Source organism: Typopeltis vanoorti, chromosome 23, assembly GCF_054136105.1.
Source record: "Typopeltis vanoorti isolate ZY-2024b chromosome 23, IOZ_Tvanoo_1.0, whole genome shotgun sequence".
NCBI lineage: Eukaryota > Metazoa > Arthropoda > Arachnida > Uropygi > Thelyphonidae > Typopeltis > Typopeltis vanoorti.
Genome location: NC_143571.1, coordinates 87,149,606 through 87,172,495, shown reverse-complemented (window position 1 = coordinate 87,172,495; position 22,890 = coordinate 87,149,606). Strand labels below are relative to the sequence as shown.

The following is a 22,890-nucleotide window of genomic DNA, read 5'->3' as shown; positions in this document are numbered from 1 at the left end:
CTGAAATTTCATTATCAAGTTTATGGTTGTTTGCAATGATTTGTCCCAGATATTTGTATGAATTCACTACTTTATTTAATCTGTCTTTGATTTATTTCAATTTGTTTTTGTTCTGAAGTATTTCCACTATACATTATTTTGATTTATCTATATTTATCTGTAGAGTTATATCCAGACATCATTTAATTCAATAATAATGTGTTCTAGTTCTTTTGGTCATGCTGCTATTAGAATGATATCATTAGCGAATCGTAGATTGCTTAAGTATTCTCCATCAATATTTTCAGTCCTCTTTTATCCCAGTTCAATTATTTCATAACATATTTGCAGGCTGTAGCAAATAATTTTGGTGAGAAAGAGTCTTCCTGTCTGACTCTTTTTTTTATTTCTATTTCTCTTTTTTTTCCATTTAAATTTATTACTAATGAACCTCTCTCATATATATGAATTAATATGTTAATATAAATATCATCTATTCCTATATGTTTTAAAGCTTCAAGCATTTTACACAGGTCTATTGAGTACAATTACAATATCTCTTACATTCTATCCCTGTAACTATCATTTTCTGTCAAGAAGGCATTTGTGTACATACATTCCAACATCTCCATAGGTACACAGTTACCCTTGCACAATGTCATTACTAACTCATTCAGCTTCATTACCTGGGAAATTGTACCCAGCCATTCATGAGCATATATTTTCAGGACAATACTCATTTGTCTCAGGAGTGGACAGACATATGCTTGATTGCATATCCCCTGATGCATCTAGTTTTCCTGATTTTGCACTACCTACCTACCTCTTACCTGACAATACTTTCTCCAAACATCTAACTCCAAAACCATTAAAATGCAGTCCATCGGCAAATACAAGTTCTTTGTCCAGCAAATTCACTCCAAATGGGGGTTGTGTGTGTGTGATATTATTAAGAGAAACCTCCAGGGAGTCAGAGACTCATCGAGGGAGGCCATATACTACACAAACACCAGCTATCATACTTATTCTTGAATTTATTCACACTGCTTACATTCACAACATCCAAAGACAATCCATTTCAAACATGCACCACCTTCCGAGAGAAAAATCTAATCCTCATATCCTTCTTGGCAGCCTTCACTATCAGCTTCCAAGGATGCCCTCTCGTCCTTTCCCCTCCCTCCATAAATTGAAAAATTCTATTAATTGAAATCCTGTATGACCTTTCAGAAGTTTATGTCTCAATCATTTCACCCCCCACCTTTCTCCTTTTTGCTAGTGTCTGCAGTCTACAAATTTGCAATCTGTCTTCATAATCAGTATTCCACAATCCTGATATAATTTTTAACACTCTCCTTTGTACTCTCTCCAATATATCAGAATCACAACAGAAACCAGGAGACCAGAGCTGCGCACAATAGTCCAAGTGAGGTCTCATCAAGGCCTTGTAAAGAGGCAAAATAACATCGTTATCTTTACATGTGAATGTTTGTTTCAGCAAGAAAAAGTTGCAGAAAGAAGTGAAAATAAATAGTGAGAAAGTATAGGATGCAAGTCTGCTGCCTTGGTAAGACAAAATTGAGAAGGATCATGATAGTTAATGAGTCAATGAGAAGATTGTGCAGGAGGAATGATGTGCAGTATATAGGTGGATTTTTATATCACACACAATCCCCATCTGCACCATACAATCCACCATCCATCCCACATCATTTATTATCCTAAATATACTACATAATTTATCATCTACACATTACATTATCCACTGCCTACTAATGGTATATTTTTTTTATCTGTTAATTGAATGTTCCCTGGCCAATTTGTTAACTGACCTTCAACTGAAGAACATGATAATAGGAATCTTTATAATTACAAGAATCGAACTCTGGTATTTTCTAATTAAAGGATGGATGATCCCATTGTTCTTTCCAAGTGCTCTTACCTGCATTCAACATATTTTCTTACTGAACTTTCTCTGGATCATTTTTCCTATAAAGTTTGCTTTAGGCATTTATTCTACTAGTTGTTCACCTTCCATTCTGGTTATTCACTATATCATCTCAGATTAGCTCTTTTTACACATTCTTGAATATAAATGATGTTACCTTCATGGTACTTACAAGCCTTTAAAGCCAATGACTGGATAAGTATCCTTAGTTTGTCTAACATTAATTTTCTTAGAATAACATAGTTAGTCTTGTGGCAATTAAACATGTTTTGACTGTAAAATTACATGTGTTCTCATGGTCAGTATGTCAGTTCATAAGATGAAAGACATAAGTTTCTGGAAGGAAAAATTCTGTCTCCAAATGAGATCAGCTAATTTGACATCCTAAGCAGGATTCAAATCTGAGTCTTTATAATGAAGACAATTTTGATACCAACTAAGCTAAAGAGACTGATTAAATAACATCAAGTTCTTTTCGGATGTCTTCATTTTTAATACTGTTATATCAGTGACAACATCTGTTCACTCTTCTATTTTTATCAGAACTCCTTTATTGGGGGTTCCAGTTGTTGATCAAATTATTATTTTTTTAAATCCAACTCGGATCCATATCTTAAAATTAGTTTGTGCATTGCTAACATTGATCTTTTTAATGATTTCTCTCTTATCAAGACAGATTTATTCAACTGACTTACTGTCATGCTAGATCTACTAATTTTTATATATAATTCGACATTTTCATTAAAAATGGTGACTTTTCTGTTCTATAGGGTTACTGGTAAGTCTGTAATTAATTATAGCAAACCTGTTTATTGGAGGTCAAAACTCGTTTGAAAAAATTTCATGTTTAGTCTCCATAACAAGATGTTTGGAGTAGCCAACCATTAGCCCATCCACAATAGTAGAGTGTGATGGGTTTACAACCTCTCTGGGTAGGATTCACATAAAAAAATAAAATAAAATAAAAACTGATAGAAAATGAAATAAGAGTGGCATCCTAGATGCCCTCTTCACTGATCTGTTTGTGTTGTAGCTAAAGAAACTGTTAGTGCTTTGGTATCTGTCATCATCATCTTCAAATTCCTGCCATGTACCCTCAAGGGGTGTACAGGATATGATAGTAGTACTATCATATCATACATGAAAAATTTACATCATTACTAACTTCCTATCTACAATTTTCCTCCAAATCAGTCTGTTACTTGTCAAGACTCCAATATTATCAGATCTTATATTTCTGTCGTCTAAGGCACTTTGAACCCTATCAAACCACCTATATTGGTCTTCCTCTGGGTCATTTTCCTGCCAACCTGGCAGAGAACACTTGTTTTGCTAACCTTTCTTCGCCCATTCTGTTTAAATGACCACACCACCTGAGATTAGCTCTGCTAACGCATTCCTGGATGCTAACAATGTCAAGTTCTTTCCTAATATCCTAATTTTTAATATGATATTGCATTGATGCCATCTGTTCATGCCTCTAATCTTTCTCAGGACTCTCATATCTGCGGTCTCTAGTCTTTGGTCAAGTGTTTTACTTCTGACCCAGCTCTCAGATTCATAAGTTAAAACTGGTTTAAACCTGTCTTGTATTCAATTGACTTCCAACTATACCAGTTTTATTGATTCTGTTGTTCATTTCCATATTTAATTTACCATCTTCACTAAAAATCATGCCTAAATAGGTGAAATGTTTTACTTGTTCCACAGGTTCTCCGTTCACAATGCAGTTGACATTTTCAAAGATTCTACCTATTTTCATTGTCTTTGTCTTTTTATTGCTGGCCTTCATACCATATCTATTACAACAGTTATTCAATTTAGTCAAAGAATCTTGCAGACTCATAGTGGATTTATTGATAAGTATAACATCGTTATACTTATCAATAAATCTAACAGCAATAAAGCAAACAGCTGACATTAACATCTCTAATTTTGATATCATGTTTAATACCACTTTCCTTCATAATGTGATCGATATAGATAATGAATAACAGAGGGGATAATGTACATCCTTGTCTCACACCAGATTTAACATTAAACGATCTTCCTGTACTTCCTTCAATTCTAACTGCTGACTTACAACTCAAATAAAGACTAAGTATTGCTTGATATAATGCTCCATTGATACCATATAACTGTAGTATATTGAATATGTTTCTCTCTTGGCACCTTATCATATGCCTTTTCCAGATCTACAGAACTCAAATAGAGATCTTTGTTATATTCCCATGATTTCTCCACTATTTGTGGTAAAGTGAAAATCTGATCCAGACAGCCTCTATTTGGCCTGAATCCAGCTTGTTCTTCACCAAGCTTTTCTTCTACAATTGTTCTCAACCGTTTCTCAAGTATACTTGCACAGATCTTGCCAGGAACACTCAGTAGGGAAATACCTCTGTAATTCTCACATTTAGTTTTATTTCCCTATTTATATATGGGTATATGATTGCAGTAGAGCTCTACTCCAATCATAGGGAATTCGTCCCTCTGTCCAGGCCTTCTGAACTATGCAGTGCAGCCACTGTAAGACTCTTATACCACCATACTTCAGCATTTCTGGTTGAATATCATCTACTCCTGCTCCACATTTTAAGCCTTTGATGGCTATTTCAAGTATGGATATATATTCCTGACTGTTATGCCTGTTGAGTGTTTTTTACCACTGTGCTATCACTGCTTGTTTCATTTAGCAATTTCTCGAAGTAATTACTCCATACTTCAAGGATATCTTTTTCTCCAGTTATCCCATCACCTTTATCATCTCTAACTCCTTTTACGGTACTCTTTACTCCATTTCTAAGCTTCTTCAATAACCTCCAAAATATTTTGCCACCTTCTTGATATTTATTTTCTATGTTCTTGCCAAAGTCCACCCATGACTTTTGTTTAGCTAGTTTTAAACAGTGTTTAGCTTTCTTTCATTTGTCTGCATATTCTCTAACAGCACAAGCTGACTTATTTGCCAGGAACTTTTGATATGCTTTCTTCTTTTCCTTCACTGCCTCTTTAACTTCCTGTGTCCAACAGGGAGTTCTGATTTTTCTATCCTTGCAGACAACCTCACCACATGCCTCTCTGGCTGAATCAATCAGGGTTTTCTTCAAGGCTTGCCACTGAATGTGTAAAGTTTGGTTCCTGTTCTCAAATTCTTTCATTTTTTCTTCAATAATCTTTGTGTATTTTAGTCTACAATTCATATATGAGAGCTGCTCAACTTTTATTCTTATATTCTTTTCAATATGAAATTCAATTTTATCCTGCTCAAGACTAAACAGTGATCACTTCCAATTTCAAATCCGCTGTACACTCTGGTGTCTTGCACCAGGGAGAAAACATCACTATCAACAATAACATAATCAATGAGACTTTTCTTATTCCTTAACATCGTGTTAGTAATAAGCAGCCCATGTCCTGAGCAGAAATCCAACAGATATTTGCCATTATTATTAGCTTTGCTCTTTTCTCCAAATTTTCCCAAAATATCTTTGTATGTCTCACAATCATTTCCTACTTTGCTATTTAGATCCCCAACAAGGACCAACTTTTCCTTTTTCATTGTGTCAGTTGCTTTTTCTAAAGCCTCAAAAAATTCCTCCACTTCAGTAGAACCTTCTGTGGGACCATAGGCACAAATAAATCTCATTGTCCAGTTCCCCATTCTGATATTTGCCCACATCACTCTACTTGAGACTTCCTGCCATTCAAGAAGATTAGCTTCGTATTGTGTGTTGAATACAATGGCTACTCCTTCTTTTCCTTGATTGTCATTGCCTGAATATAACATTTTGTATTTATTTGGTATCTGTGTAGTTCAATAATGAATGTAACATATGCTTTATCTATACCTACAAACCAAAACAGATTTTACATATAAAATCCAAGTTTGATATTGCATATGAACATCATCAATCAGGAGAGAAAGTTGCACAAGAAACAAAGAAATGGTCTGCAAGTAAAAGTTACCTGAATCTTCGAGCTAGTAATTTTAATACTGCAAACAACATGCTAACAGAAGAAAATATATCTGGTATTTTAAAGTGTTATTAAAGTTTCAATATAATTGAAACTAGAATTATATCCACAAATCTATTAAAATGAATGTTGCACACTCTTCAGTCACAGTGAAAGGAAGAATAAAATAGTTTTGGTATGCTCCTGATAATTGTGATGTTTTCATGATAATAAGTTTAACTTTCAGTAGCTAGGCAGAAAAATACACTCTGCTACATGTTGAACTGAAATTTCAATCTGAAAATAGGTTTTTAGAAAATGATCAAAAATTAAAAAAATAGTAATACAAATAAATTAATCAATAGCAGATATCTTAGCATACGCAATTTATTATCATTCATTAGATCACTAATAAATACTAGTAAAATAACAAATATGTCAGTGTTACATTGACAACTACATAATACCTCCTCCACTGCTTTCAACCCTTTTTTACTTTTGAATTCTTTCCCAGCTTTGGCTTCAGAATCACTTTCACCACAAGGACAGCCAACTTCTGGTGTTACCTGAAAAAATAAAATGAAATCTCATTTATTAATAATCAGAAAATACTATTCCAATAATTACTGCTATTAATAGAAATTACTGATGAGAAATTTATTACTGCATTTTAATTACCTTTTTTCCCCTTTTACAATCACTTAAGGATCAAAGTGCAGTAACAAGGATGAGACTGTCACAAGCCTCTAAGGAAGACACAGAACAAACTGGGCCTTCTGATACAATGTTTATTTTTCATTTTCCTGTCATGCATTTCATCATATGCAGTTGGATACTGAATAAATGAACACATCATTGGGACAAAGCCAAACAAATTGTATTTAAAACTACATGTACATTACATGGCACAACATGATCAGATATCATAAACTAGATTACTGTACTACTTGGTTATACAAGGAACTCACTGTTTTTGTCAAATAACAGCAGTGTGACAAACTAAAGGTCACTTAGTACACAATCCCAATTTCAACAGAATTAAGGATAGCAAATATCAATAGAAAAAGTACTAATGGAAAAGAGTTGGAACTAGCAATAAATTATAGAAATGTCACATGAAGATAATTACATTAACTGAAAAACAGGTGAGATCCTGCTCAGTAATAAGTAAAAGATGATTTAATCAGGCAATGGATGGCTCGGCTAAACGAGGAAGTAGCAAGGAGAATATAAACTAACATTATGAATGGAAAGCAGTTTAAGTAGAGAGATTAAGGAAAATTTCAAAATGAAAAACTGAATAATGCAATTTATTTGTGCCTATGGTTCAAATGGAAATGATAGTAACAAAGAAGCATAAGAAGTGTCAGAGCAAAATACAAAAATTTAGTTGAAATAAAGGAGGAAAAAAGAAAGAGGCTAGTAAGGACATGACTAGTTAATTAAGACACCCACACAATACAAGCAAAAAAAAAAAATAATAATAATTAATGATTATACTGATGTTAAGAGCATGTGTTCAGACTAGTACAGATACAAAAGTGAAAAGGTGAAAAAAAAAAAACTTAGTCACATATGATTCAGATTTAAACTGAAGATTCAAATAGTATCATTATATTTAACAGGCCTTCATCAAGTCAAGTTACTCAGTGTTAGAGAATTCACTCAACTAGTAATATATCCACAACCTGACTGCACCATAAAAATCACTGAGAGCATACTTCAATAGCATAACTCCACTCTCTCACCATTCTGCAAAAACATGTTTACTTTTTAAATTTTAAATATTAAATTTTAGTAAAATTTTACTAAGAAATGCCGTTTCTTACTTTACTAATACTAAATGCAAAATGTGAAATATTGGTAAAAAAAGTTTTGAAAAAGCAAATAAGTGATGTGTGGAACAAAACATTCAATGGTAGTAAGAATGACAAAAGCAATACAAATGTAGTGGAAGATGAAAAACAGAGTGCAATTAATGGTAAGATGGCGAGTGGTATTGACAGCGAACAATCATGTGACTGGCAATAAAATAGAGAGAGAGAGAGAGAGAGAGTGATGCAACATTTGAAAGCTGAGTTGGTGAAGATGAGGCAAGAGATGAAACAGATACAGAGTGAAATGAAGAGAATTCTAGATATGTGTTACGTCGTCAGTCCCCCGTAAATTTATATTCTAAGTTACTATTATTTATCACTTTAGGATATCAGCTATTCCGTTGTTGACAAATTTCTAATTGTTTAAAACGAATGCGCCAGCCAGCAATTGAATTCTGATACACAATTAGACAACTCTAAAATAACAAAGGGATCACATGATTTGCAGTCATGGCTCCCCTCTTTCTTTCTTATGAAAATGGATTCCCCTTTTACTTATACAGGTCCGAAGATTTAATAAGTGGTAATTCAAATCTCAGAAAACAACAGACTCATGAACTTTGGGTTAAAGAAATACATTTATTTTAAACACTTGCATATATACACTTTAAGTAGTAACTTCAATACTAAAGAGTCTGAACCCCCCCCCCTTTTAGGCTAAGATATCCAAAATTTCTACTCCTAATTTTAATCTAACAATCCCACACCCTTTTTGTATTATTATATTCAGACTCGATTATTCCACACAGAGTTACTCAGTGCTCACATATAAAAAATAAAAAACATGCACATAGTTATATACAATCCTCGTGTAGAGCATATCAGATGCAATCCGTCTTGTATTTTAACATGGGATAATATTCGTATTTGTGCTCAAGCTTTACCCTCCCCAACTTAGTTAATATTCAAGCTAATATTTAACATAATATCATACAGTTTCTTCCTAATAAACAGTTCGAAGGTTTGGTTCCTTCCTCAGAATAAGCTTAGAGTGGCACCAGCTTATTTGACATAGACAGACTAGTCCAAAATCAGTCCTTTAGGCATCATATGAAAGTTAAATGTGTGGAGCTCCTAAATTCCTTGGTTCCTATTCCTTTCTTGGTTACTATTCTAAAATGAGTATGAAAACTTGTACATTACCATCCTTGTCTTTTCATGGAGTTGCCAGGGCTTCCTTGTGATTACACTTCCGTGTTTTCTCGCCACGTTTTCTCATGGCATCAGCGACTTACTTCTATTATCTTTGAAAGGTTGCCCTCTCGCTGACTACACGTTGGCAGGCATAACTAACCAATGGCTCTTTACTGGAATTCCGACCTCATTCCTTTGGTGACTATACTCGACACGGCACAACAGCAAACGGGAGATTGTTGCTGGGCACTGGCGGCAAGCTTCCACAGCTATCCAGGACTTGGATGGGAATGCAGGAACAGAAAACCAGAGAGTGATTTGAATCTCATGCCGGACCTTATATTGCAAAATGCGAGCGCCCTCTCTCGATGACTACGTCATGCTCATAGCTGTGGCCGATTGGTCACCACAACTCCGAACTGTTTTGACATGGTTCCGATACATAGATCATCTTATATACATCTAATAATAACATTTCAGTACTGAGACATAATTTTCCCTTGTTAATTTTTTTTTCACAGACATTATCAACTTTAAATATAGATTTCTCAAAATTACTTAATATCTACAATCTCAGATGGTTAGAAATACTTCTAAGTGAACATATGTACACTATCTTTTTAGCTCTTCTTCTGGAGGCATAAGTATGTCCTTATCCTTAGATCTAATTGTTACCGTGTGTTGGGTTGGGAACAGGATGACTCACCAATAGTGAATCAGCACTTTTTCCGACACAACATATGTATGGAAGAATGAAGAAGACGAAAACGAATGATGGTGGTATAAAAGAGGTAACAAAAGACCAGTGAGTGGCGTTGTATAAGGATTCAATTATTAGAGGTGTGGTAAACAAACTGCACAAGGTTTGTTTTCCTGGAGGTAAAATGAATAGAGTGACTGAGATGTTGGATATGAGGAGTAAGTGAGCAAAAGAGTAAGTAGTGATAATAGAGACAAATGAGTTGACTGGGAATGAGGAAAACGTAAGATTGGATGTCAGGAGGTTGTTGAGAAGGATAAAAGATAATAGTGTGATAGGAAAGGTAATCAATGTGTTGTCCAGGTGTGACAGTGATGAGATAAGGCAGAGAGCAAAGATTGTGAATAATATGTTAGTGGAAATGTGTGAGGAAAAAGGAGTGCAGTTTGTTAATGTGTGTGGAATGAGTTTGAAGGGCAGTGATGGACTGCATTTGAATTGTTTTGGTGTGAGAAGTGCTGTGAAAGAGCAGAAAAGTAAGGAAGGAAAGATTGAAGTGGTGATTATGAAAGAAGAAGCGGGTAACATGAGTGTAGAGGATGACAGAACAAGTGTGCAAGACAATCAGAGAAGCGGGGAGACTCAAGATGGACAGGGGAACAACGTGTGAGAAAGGTTGATGCTCCAAAAGGATAAACAGCAAATTACATGATAACTACAGTAATTAACTTTAATGAAATGAAAGTACAGATATTTCATACAAAATAACAGTACATCATCAGGGCATAGAAACAAGCAAATCACAGAAACTGGAATACAAGGAACATACAGTTATTTTTTTGACCCATCTGAAAGATACCTTGTTCTCATCCATTCATCCCCAACCCACTCATTGGTTTCGTTATGCTGATGATATCTTTGCTGTTTAGCCTTATTCTGAAAATGAACTTACCACTTTCCTACAATGGATCAATAGCTTTCATCCACACATTCAATTCACCATGGAAAAAAGAAAAGGCTGGTAGTTTACCGTTCTTGGACATCCTTCTTACGTGCACAGCCTCCGCTAATTTATCAACCAGTGTTTATCGAAAACCTAGATTTACTGGCAGATATATTCATCAAAAGTCTGCTCATCGCACCTCTCAAAAAATCGATGTTATCAAATCTTTAATTAATAGAGTGCATAATGTGTGCTCCTCTCCTTCAAGCTTACAACAAGAACTTCTTCTCACTATCAAAACTTTAATGGTTACAACCCAAATCAAATCCAGCAGACAATTCACTCCTATGTTCCAACACCTCAGAATTTTTCAACAGACCGCAAAGTTTTAATCCCTTATATTTCTGGTATCTCTGAACCAACTGGTAGAATTTTGAAGTATCAATTTAATCCCTCATATTTTTATATTTACCAGCTAATGATAGAGGTATCATTAGCAGGTAAACCTTGTGAAGGTAATCTGGCATACTTTGGGCATACAGGTTATTCTGTGGAAAAAAGAATTAATGAACACTAATATTATATTGAATACATGAAACCTCAAAAGTCTGGTCAGGCACAACATAGTATTGATGCTAAACACAGTATCCGGTGGGATGAAGCTTGTCTTCTCCATAGAAGCAGGTTTAAATATGAACGCCTGTTCAAAGAAAGTTGCGAAGCCTTTTACATCAGCCAAATCTGAATCGGAACGATTCTCTCTCTCCCAACTGCTGTATGTATGATTCCTGTTTTTTTTTATTTGCTTTTTCTATGCACTGATGCTGTACTGTTATTTTTGGCACAAAATATCTGTACTTTCATTTTATTAAAGTTAATTATTACTGTGGTTATAGTGTAATTTGCATTTTATAGTTTTTTTGTTTTTGATTTTTATGCCACAGGTACTTTAAAGATTGCTCCAAGAGGATGTGATTGCGTGTGTAGACAAAAAGGGAAGGGGATGACTGGGATCTAGGCAAAAACAGTTAGATATGAAGAAGGTTCAGGGATGAATAAGGAAGAAAAAAATGACTTCAGGAAAGTATAGAGAAGTCACATCTAATAGGTGGTATCAGTGAAACTTGTTATAGATCTAGGAATGAGCAGTTATGTTTGTATACAAATGCTAGAAGTATAAGAAGAATGAAATGGTTGCATTGACAGAGTTTTTTCATCCAAAAATTGTTGAAATAAGGTTTTTTTTTTTTTTTTTTTTTTTTTTTTTAATGTTGGGCCCATACATGAGAGGTTGGTTGATCAACCTATAGTACGTTAGTACCGTATATGGGTAGTGGGGTGGAAAAGAAGAAACTTGTTTACATTTGATTTAAAAGTCAGTATATTGTATTATATTGTATTATCAGTATAGCTATATTAAAAGATGTTTATCAGAATGCAGTTGCAGCAATTAGAATAGGTGATGATTTGGGGATATGGTTTAAAACAAGCAGAGGTACTAGACAGGGAGACCCAATATCACCAAGCATTTTCATCGCACATTTAGAAAGAGCAATGGACAAACTGAAGGAAGATTCCAAAGGAATATCTGTACATGGAATGGAAATTAACAATCTGAGATTTGTAGATGACATTGTTATTATTCATGAAGACGAAAGAGAACTACAAAAAACACTGAAACTGTTAAATGAGGAAGGGAAGAGATTTGGACTTGTTATGAACTTGGAAAAAACAAAGACAATGGTAACTGGTAATTAGTTTACGGAATTAACAATGCATATAAAGTATATTAATTAAAGGTAACTTTAATAAATAACTTCTATATTTCGGCAACGTCACGTTGCCATCTTCAGGAACATAAAGATATAGTATGTGTGCGCAGGCACTAATAAAAGCAAATGAGGAAGAAAGCAAGAAACTAATATTGTTCCTAAAGTCCTAATGGTGCCCTCTGGTGGGCTAATTTGGTTGACTTGGCAGTTGGGGCTGAAGTTCTCAAAATGTAAGTCTCTCAAATTTGGGGTAGTTTCATGCACCCAAATTTGTTGAGGTTAGGAACGTTTTTTAGAGCTGCTGAAGATTCCTTGAATAATCTCTCGTATTTAAACTTGCTGCGGTGTATTATTTTTGTTTTCTTCCAACGAATTCTATGGTGGGTATCTAAGGATGGTCTGCCAGCCCAGCGGCTGTACTGGTGGAACCAGATGTAGTCTTTGTGTTCTGAAATCCTGATATCTGTTTGGCCAAAGTAGGACAATTTGCAGCTGCAAGGGACCTGGTATACACCAGGTAGGTCTAGGGGAAGTGGTTGGTCTTTGGTAGAGCGGATAAGGGAGGCCAACTTTTTATATAGTCTGTAACAGGAGTAAGGTCATATTTTCTGAGGATATTGGTTATTTTCTCAGAGGTGCCCTGGATGTAGGGGATGGTGATAGATTTGGTGTAATCTTTATTGTGGAGGGGGGAGGGGGGGGGTTGTGGTTTACTGGTTTGAGTATTTTTTGCATTTTTTTGGGGTTATAGCCATTGGCTAAAAAAGTGTTGTGGATGTGGTTTAGTTCAGTAGTTAGGGCCTTGTCATCTTAGCAGATTAATTTTCCCTGTTATATAGTGTTTTTATAATCCCATATTGTTGTGAGGGGGGGGGGGGATTGCTGGTGAATGTATCTGCCAGTATGGGTGGGTTTTCTGTAAACAGAGAAAACCAAAGATCCATCAAGCTGGTGGGTGATTAAAGTGTCTAGGAAGGGGAGGGTGTTGTTTTCCTCTTTTTCTAAGGTGAACTGGACTCTGGGGTGTTGGTTGTTTAAGTGTGTTAGGAAGGAGTGGAGTGAGTCAGAGCCATGTGGCCAAATAGCAAACACATCATCCACGTAACGAAGCCAAATAGTGGGTTTTTGTGGGGCGGAGTTCAAGGCTTTCTCTTCAAAGGTCTCCATAAAGAAATTGGCCAAGGGTGGGGAAAGTGGTGAACCCATGGCTGTCCCCTCTATCTGTTTGTAGAACTTTCCTTGCAAAATGAAATAGCCTGAGTTCATTGTGAACTGAAATAGGGCTGAGATATCGGGAGGAAACTTGGCTTGGATGAGCTCTAGGGTTTCTTTGAGTGGGACATTAGTGAATAGCGAGGAGATGTCAAAACTGACCATTATGTCAGTGTGTGGGAGTGCGAGGTTTTCTACACTGGCTTTAAAGTGGGCTGAGTTTTTTATGTGTGATGGTGTGTTGCCAGTATAGTGTGTGAGCGTTTTGGCTAATTTATATGTGGGGGAATCAATGCCATCCACTATGGAACGTAATGGCACATTTTGTTTATGTATTTTTGGGAGTCCATATAATCGGGGGGGGACTAGAGTTATAAGGTTTTAGTTTGTTAGTGACTTCCACAGGCCAAGAAGTGACTTTCTTAAGGAGTCTGTGGAGAGTTCTAATCTGAGAGCTGGTAGGATTATATTCAATAGGGAGGTAAGTAGTACGGTCTAGTACTAAAGCATTAAGCTTACCTTTGTAGTCCTTTTGATTTAGCACCACAGTGGTGTTTCCCTTATCTGCTTTGGTGATTACTATTTTTTTGTTATTCTTCATTTCTTGTAGGGCTGCATATTCGTCTTTGGATAGGTTGGTTTTTGGAGGTTTGGCTTTAGTGAGAACACCGACTACATTCAGTCTGACGTTGTTTGCGATATGGTTAGGCAGGTTGCGAATCCCACGTTCTATTTGGATCATGATATCTTCGGCAAATACCTGCCGAGGAAAAATACTGTCAAAATTAGACATAAAAAAGTCTCCTGGCATTCCCCCAATTGTCCTGAAAGTTTGTCCACCAGAACTGACTCCTATCCTATGTTGTCTATAATACTCTCTTACTCCACTTGAATCTATCATAAAAACTGGAAATTGGCCTACATTCAACCCATTCCCAAGAGGGGCAACATGTCACTGCTCTCCAACTACTGCCCTATCTCGCTTACCTCAGTCCTGTCTAAAGTAATGGAAAAATCATCAATTCTCAACTCCTACACTAGCTTGAAGTCACCCACCCAATAAAAGACCACATGGATTCTGTCACTGCTAATCAACAGGAGATCTGCTCACAATTCTCACCTATCTCTGGACAAATGCCATGGAGAAGTTTGGCAAATCTCAAGTGGTTGCACTTGATACCTCTAAAGCCTTTGGCCAGTTCTGGCATAAAGGCTTACTAAGCAAACTATCACCATTTGGTCTGTCCCAGGACTTCTGTAGTTTGATTGCCACCTTTCCGACTGGACACACACACTGAGTGTGATGGTGGATGGTTCCCTATCCTCTCACCATTCAACTAATGCTGGGGTTCCACAAGGTTCTGTCTTCTCTTCCTGCTATATATCAATGACTTACTTTAGCTAACCTCCAACCAAATATACAGTTTTGCAGATGACAGCACATTGCACTCCTCGCTTTCATTTGATAAACCCTACCCTACACAACTCACCTCAACCTACAGAGCATTAACAACCACCACCACCCTCAATTCCGATCTCCAAGCAACCCTCCAATGAGGTTTCAGATAACCTTATCAATTTCAATGCTAATAAGATCGAGTTTTGTCCTATTTCCAATAAAAAAAGAATAATTTTTTCCCAGTATTCTTTTTGATGATACTCCAAAAGTTTCCAAAAAGTTTGCGATTTCTCTTCTTGGATTTACCCTCACATGAAACCTCTCCTTGGAATAAACACATCACAACCATTGCATTCTCAGCTTCATAAACACTAGGATTTCTCTTTCGCTCAAGACGTTCCTTCATCCACATGAACAGCTGTTAACATTATACAAATCACAAATCCACCCAGCTATTGAATACTGCTCTCAAATATGGGGTGGGGCCCCCCCTAAAAGATCCCTCAAGACTCAATACAGAGGAGAGCAATTAGACTTATTAATGACTCATCTCTTACCAACTCACTCCCCCACTCTCACACAGATGTTTGGTTTCTGCAATATGTATATTCTACAAATATTTCCATGGGAAATGCTCAAATGAAATAACATCAATAATTCCTCCACTCAGTACTAAGCTCATTGGAACACGTGCAGCTGCTGCTCAACATTCCTTCACAGTACACCTAGAAACAAACAGAACAAGCTTTTTCCCCTCCTCCCTGCAACTGCTGCACTGCAGAACAGTCTCCCCCCCACCTCTTTCCTGCTGTGTTTCCGAAGGAATACAATTTACAGTCATTTAAATCAAATATAAACAAGTTCCTCCTTTCCCAACCAACTTCCCATACACGGGACTAATGTACTATAGGTTGATCAACCAACCTCTTGTGTATGGGCACAACATATTTGTTGGAAGTTTTTTTTTTTTTTTTTAGGGTAAATATGACTTCTCCATTACTTCCACCTTAGTATCACCACCTCTAGGTCTGGCTCCCACTGACGACACCTCAATAAAAGTCGAAACCGGTCTAGGTAGTGGCCCTTCCCTTAATGCATAGCATTATACATGTCTGCAAGGAGATGTGCTTTGCATTATGGGAGGTACTAAGGCAAATGATGAGAGCTTTCTCCACCTTTACCACGAGTAGGCACAGTCCTGAAGATACTTCAGGCGCAAACTTTGTTTGCTTACATTTGGAAAAAGGATTAAACTAAATTTATTATAGGGCACAACATAAAAAATAAAAAATAAATAAAAAAAATGCCACTTCTAAACCTCCTGCAAAAATAAAAAACTTATTTAACTCCCTGAAAGATTTCCTTCCTCCAATGGCAGCATACCCTTGAGTACACTGCGATCGATGCAAATGTAATTTACCTTATATAGGTGAAACTGGACACACAATTCTTATCCGAAAAAAAGGAATGTATATGATGCAGTAAATTTAACAACTATGGTAAATCTGGCTTTTTTGATCATGCCCTGAATACAGAACTGACTGGAAAGGCACCTGTTTGTTATATCCCACGAAAACATGGCATTGGCACAATTTAAGCAGGTCTGTAAAATTTAATTAACCCATGTAAGTTTAACAATAATGATGGTCTAAAATTTCCAAGTATATGGATGGCACATGTTCTACCTACATAACCTTTTGTTCTAACATTTCATTATAGGACTGTAGTACTCTAAGAACTCATCATCATCAAATTCCTGACGTGTACTCTCAAGGGGGGGGGGGGGGTTGTATAGGATATTATGATAGTACTACATGAAAAACTTACATCATCACTAACTCCCTATTAACAATTTTCCTCCAACTCAATCTGATATCTGTCAACACTCCAACATTATCAATTATATTTCTGTCTTCCAAGGTACTTTTTACTATCAATCCACAAATATCTTGGTCTTCCTCTGGGTCATTTTCCTGTCAACCTTGCAGAGAACATTTGTTTTGCTAATCTTTCCTCTCCCATTCTGTTTAAGTGACCAATACCACCTGAGATTAGTTCTGCTAACAAAGTCAAGTTCTTCTAATATCCTCACTGACATGTTGACTAATGATATTGACCCTGATGCAATCTGTTCAAATCCCTAATTTTTCTCGGAGCACTCATATCTGTGGTCTCTAATTCTTTGGTCAAGTGTTTTATTGCTAACCAAGCTCAATACAGCTAATTTAGTGCTTTGACTAATTTCTCTCTTATTCCGTATAAATTTATTCAGTTTACTTTCTCATATAGGGTTTTCTCGAAGAAAGGCTTAGACGATGGTATACATGCTTATTAAATTACTTAAGGAATTTACAACGTACAAATGATATAAATTAAAAATTAAACTTTAATCTATATTCCAGTATTTCGGCAACATCACGTTGCCATTTTCACAGGAACTTAAAATAAAGACACGTGCATGCAGACACTACACACAGTAACTGAGGATGAAGCAGGAAGCTGTTGTTTCTCCTAAAAGTCCTGATGGTGCCCCCTAGCAGGCTATGTACGTATTCTCGGCCGTTGGGCTGAAGATCTTCTGATGTAAGTCTCCCACATTTGCGGCAGTCTCATGCAACCAAATTTGTTGAGGTTTGGCATGTTTCTTAGGGCTGAGGCTGATTCCATGAAAAGCCTTTCAAATTTGAACTTGCTATGGTGTATTACTGTGGCTTTCTTCCACCGTATTCTGTGGCATGTATCCAGAGCATGGTCTGCAAGACCAGAGCGGCTATACTGGTGAAAACGGATGTAGTCCTTGTGTTCTGAAATTCTGATATTCGCTGTCCTGCCTGTTTGGCCAAAGTAGGACAGCTTAAAGCTGCAAGGGCCCTGGTATATACAGGTAGGTCTAGGGGAAGTGGTTGGTCTTTAGTGGGGCAGATAAGGGATGCCAATTTTCTATATGGTCTGTAACAAGAGGTCAAGTCATGTTTTTTGAAGATTTTGGTAATTTTTTCCAAGGTGAATCGGATGTATAGGGAATGGTGATAAATTTAGAGTAATCTTTGTTGTGAAGGGGGGGAAAGGGTTGTGGTTTACTGGTTTCAATAATTTTTGGATTTCGGGGGGGGGGGGGGGTAGCCATTGGCTGAGAAAGTGCCTGAGGACGTGATTTAGCATTTGGACAGATTAGTTGAACCCTGTTGTGTGTCTTTATAACTCCATATTGTTGTGTGTGAGTGTGTGAGGGGGGGGGGGGGGTTGTTGGTGAACGTATCTGGCCACAGTAATACACTGTAGTAAATTCAAGTTTGAAAGGCTATTCATGGAATCAGCCTCAGCCCTAAGAAACATGCCAAACCTCAACAAATTTGGTTGCATGAGACTGCCGCAAATGTGGGAGACTTACATCAGAAGATCTTCAGCCCAATGGCCAAGAATACGTACATAGCCTGCTAGGGGGCACCATCAGGACTTTTAGGAGAAACAACAGCTTCCTGCTTCATCCTCAGTTACTGTGTTTAGTGTCTGCATGCACGTGTCTTTATTTTAAGTTCCTGTGAAATGGCAATGTGATGTTGCCGAAATACTGGAATATAGATTAAAGTTTAATTTTTAGTTTATATCATTTGTACATTGTAAATTCCTTAAGTAATTTAATAATCATACAGGCTTTGTTGATGCTTTTATCTATTTCCATATTTAATTTACTCTTCACTAAAACAATGAACCATAGTAGCTGAATTATTTTACTTGTTCTATAGGTTCTCCATTAAGTAATTTAATAATCATACAGGCTTTGTTGATGCTTTTATCTATTTCCATATTTAATTTACCATCTTCACTAAAACAATGAACCAAAGTAGCTGAATTGTTTTACTTGTTCTATAGGTTCTCCATTCAAGATGCAGTTTACATTTTTAATATTTCTGCCAATTTTCTTCGTCTTTGTCTTATTATTGCTGACATCATACCAAATTTATTACAACAGTTATTCAATTTAGTCATGGAATCTTGCAGACTTGTACTGGATTTAATTAAAAGTATATCATAAAGTAAAGAGTTGAGATTAACATCTCCAATTTTGATATCAGGTTTAATGTGATCAATATAGATAATGAATAACATAGGGGGATAATGTACATCATTGTCTGACACCAGATTTATCATCTAACCATCTCTTCCTGTATTTCCTTCAATTCAAGCTGCTAACTTAAAACTCAAATAAAGACTAAATATTGCTTGATATAATGCCCCATTGACACCATATAACTGTGTGTTTTGAATAGCTTTCTCTTGGCACCTTGTCATTGCCTTTTGCAGGTCTACAAAATTTAAATACAGATCTTTGTTATATTCCAATGATTTCTTAACTATTTCTCATAAAGTGAAAATCTAATCCTGACAGCTTCTATCTGACCTGAATCCAGCTTGTTCTTCACCAACCTTCCTTTCCACAATCCTTCTCAACCATTTCTCAAGTATACTTGTATAAATCTTACCAGGAACACACAGTTTGATGAAATACCTGTGTAATTCTCAGATTCAGTGTTATTTCCCTTTTTATTATATGGCCTAATCCTTCTCAACCTTCTTAGCCCATATATTAGAATTATAATATATGGGCTAATTTTATATATAAGCTAATTTTACACAGTGCTTAGCTTTCTTACCTTTGTCTCTGTATTCTCTTAGAGCACACAAGCTGACTTATTCACCAGGAACTTTCGATATGCTTTCTTCTTTTCCTTCACTGCCTCTTTAACTTCCTGTCCACCATGGAGTTCTGATTTTTCCCTGCAGACAACCTCATCACATGCCTCTCTCGTTGAATCAATCAATGTTTTCTTCAGGATTTGCCACTGAATTTCCAAGGTTTGGTTCCTGTTCTCAAACTCCAATCATCTGGAATTCATCCCTCTTTTCAGGCTTTCTGAACTATGCAATGCAGCTGTAAGACTTTTACACCTCCATAAGTGAGCATTTCTGGTTGAATATCATCTACTGCTGCTGCTTTTCCACATTTCAGAATTTTGATGGCTTTGTCTACTTCAAGTATGGATATGTATTTCACATTGCATACCTGTTGATTGTTTTTTTCATCACTGTGCTGTCATTGATTGTTTTATTAGTAATTTTTTGGAGTAATTACTCCAATACATCAAGGATATCTTTTTCTCCAGTTTTTATGTCACCTTTATCATCTCTAATTCCTTTTTAGAGCACTCTTTCCTCCATTTCTGAACTTTTCAACAAGTTCCAGAATATTTCGTCATGTTCCTGATATTTATTTTCTATATTCTTACCACACTCTTCTCATGACTTTTGTTAAGCTAATTTTACACAGAGTTTAGCTTTCTTACATTTGTCTCTGTATTCTCTAAGAGAACAAGCTGACTTATTCATCAGGAACTTTCGATATGCTTTCTTCTTTTCCTTCACTGCCTCTTTAACTTCCTGTGTCCACCATGGAGTTCTGATTTTTCTATCCTTGCAGACAACCTCATCACATGCCTCTCTGGTTGAATTAATCAATGTTTTCTTCAGGATTTGCCACTGAATTTCCTAGGTTTGGTTCCTGTTCTCAAACTCTTTCATTTTTTCTTGAACGACGTTTGTGTATTTTAGTCTACAGTTCACATTTGAGAGCTGCTCAACTTTTATTCACTTTAAAACTTTCTTACATGTTCTTCTTTCGATATGAAATTCAATTTTATCCTGCTCGTCTTCTAAATGATCACTTCCAATTTCAAATCCTCTGTACAATATAGTGCTGCACCAGTTTGAAAACATCATTATCAACAATAACACAGTTAATAAGACTTTTCTTATTCCTTCTTATTTCTTCTCTCCATGTGAATTTCTGCACATTTTTATGTTGGAACATTGTGTTAGTAATAACGAGTCCATGTCACAAGCAGTAATCCAAAAGTTATTTGCCATTATTATTAGCTCTGCTCTTTTCTCCACATTTTCCCAAAATATTTTTTTGTATGTCTGACAATCATTTCCTACTCAGCTATTTATATCCCCAACATGGATCAACTTTTCCTTCTTCATTGTGTCAGCTGCTTTCTCTAAAGCCTCAAAAAATTCCTCTACCTTAGTAGAGGAATTTTTTGTTGCTTTAGAGCAGTGTTTCTCAAACTTTTTTGGATCATGCTCCACCTCAACGTCTCAAAGATTATGAAGACCCCCCCCTCCCTCTAGCATAATAGTCAGCCAAATTCTGAAAAAGTATAATATAAATATGTATATGTACATGTTCTAATTGCCCCCTTGTGGGGCACATAGCTCACGTAGAGAAAGGCTTATTTGTGTGTATGGTCCCACAGGCACAAATTAGTTTCATTGTTCAGTTTCCCAATTATGATATTTGGCCACATCACTTTATTTGATACTGCTTGCCATTCAAGAAGGTTACCCTCATATTTAGTGTTAAATACCATAGATATTCCTTCTTTTCCTTATTTTATTGCCTGAATATGCCATTTTGTATTTATTGCTTAGAAAGATATCACCAGTTTTTGTCTTTTTGTTTCAAGTCATCCCTATTATGTAGATCTCGTACATATCCAATTCCTCATCCAGATCCATTTCTTTGCCATTCAGGCTTCTTATGTTGATAGTACCAATCTTGAACTCTGGTGATGTTGAGTTGGGATGTGTTTCAAGATTTGTTCCAGTAGCTGACTTTTTGCTGTTCGGTCTGGTTCTCTGGCAAAAACAACAGGATGGGGTGGCCTTGTTTAACCAGGAAACACCCCAGCTGGCATGAAATTATGGCATGTTGTACCATCATTGTACATTGTGGTTTAAGCAAATAAGTATACAATTTGGTCAGCTAAATCTCAAATTGCCAGCCCATCTTCATTTGTTCAGTATCCAGGTAGATACCTAACAAGGCTGCACCACAAGAAGGTGAGGATTGGACATTAGGTCAGACCCTGGTCGCTTCTCCACATTCCTTTAAAGGCTATGTGGAGGTCTCCTCTCAGATGTCCAATGATCCGAAATGACTATGTATCAGGAATCAGTTATTAGAGGTGTGGTAAATGGGAAGTGCATAAAGTTTGTTTTCCAGGAGGTAAACTGAGCAGAGTGATTGAAGCACTAGATATGAGGAAGAAGTGAGCAAGAGAGTTGGTAGTAGGCACAAATGATCTGAATAGTATCACAGAGAATGTATGGCTGGATATCAGGAAGTTGCTAAGGAGAGTAAAAGATAACAGTGTGATAGGAAACATAGTCAGCATGTTTCTCAGGTATGATAGTGATGAGATGGCAAGCAAGGATTATGAATGGGATGTCTGCTGAGATATAAAGAGAAAGGAATTCATTTTGTCAATATGTGGGATGAATTTGAGGGATGGAGTTTTATACACTGCGTTAGCTTTGCATTAAGAACACCACCCGATTTACATATTTCATGCAATAACAAAGTACCACGTGATGTCAATCTGTAGCTACTATAAATGGGTACATCTATCCTCTGTACGTAATCAGTAAACGTTTGCCAGTAATGGGGAAATATGGAGACGTAAGCCAATTTGACTGAGGATAGATAGTTGGGTCCAGGAAGGCAGGATGTGAGTATTTTGAAAACAACTGCACTTATTGGTGAAAATGTACTGTATCATGGGTGTACCAGGAACGGATTAACCATGAACAGACCCAGCAGAAGGGCTCACATTGGTCAGCCATGCATGCTTGATCTTAGAAATGAGTGTTGAGTGTCACAACTGGTTTCTCAGCAATGACATGCAACAGTCACACAGCTCACCCACCAGTACCACAGTGGGACAGTTTGACGCATTTCCCCAAGGTATGGCACACATGCACCATACCTTGCTTCACCTGGGGTTCCAACCAGCCAGAGACCAACAAAGGTACTCATGATGACAGCCAGGCATTGCAAACAACATCTCGCATGGGACAAGGAATGTTAGTAATGGACCCTCGACAGATGGAAGAAAGTTGTCTAGAGTAA

The 22,890-nt window shown here is 36.5% G+C and overlaps 1 protein-coding gene across 2 annotated transcripts in view; it reads right to left on the bottom strand.

Annotated features, from left to right (window-relative positions):
* The window catches only part of LOC150094045 (uncharacterized), a 1,005,660-nt gene that overhangs the window by 683,505 nt on the left and 299,265 nt on the right, over positions 1–22,890 (bottom strand). For both annotated transcript variants that reach the window (XM_090412663.1, XM_090412664.1), the window contains exon 14: positions 6,349–6,447. In XM_090412663.1, coding sequence (XP_090268789.1) covers positions 6,349–6,447 — 99 coding nt within the window. The remainder of the gene's footprint in view (positions 1–6,348; positions 6,448–22,890) is intronic.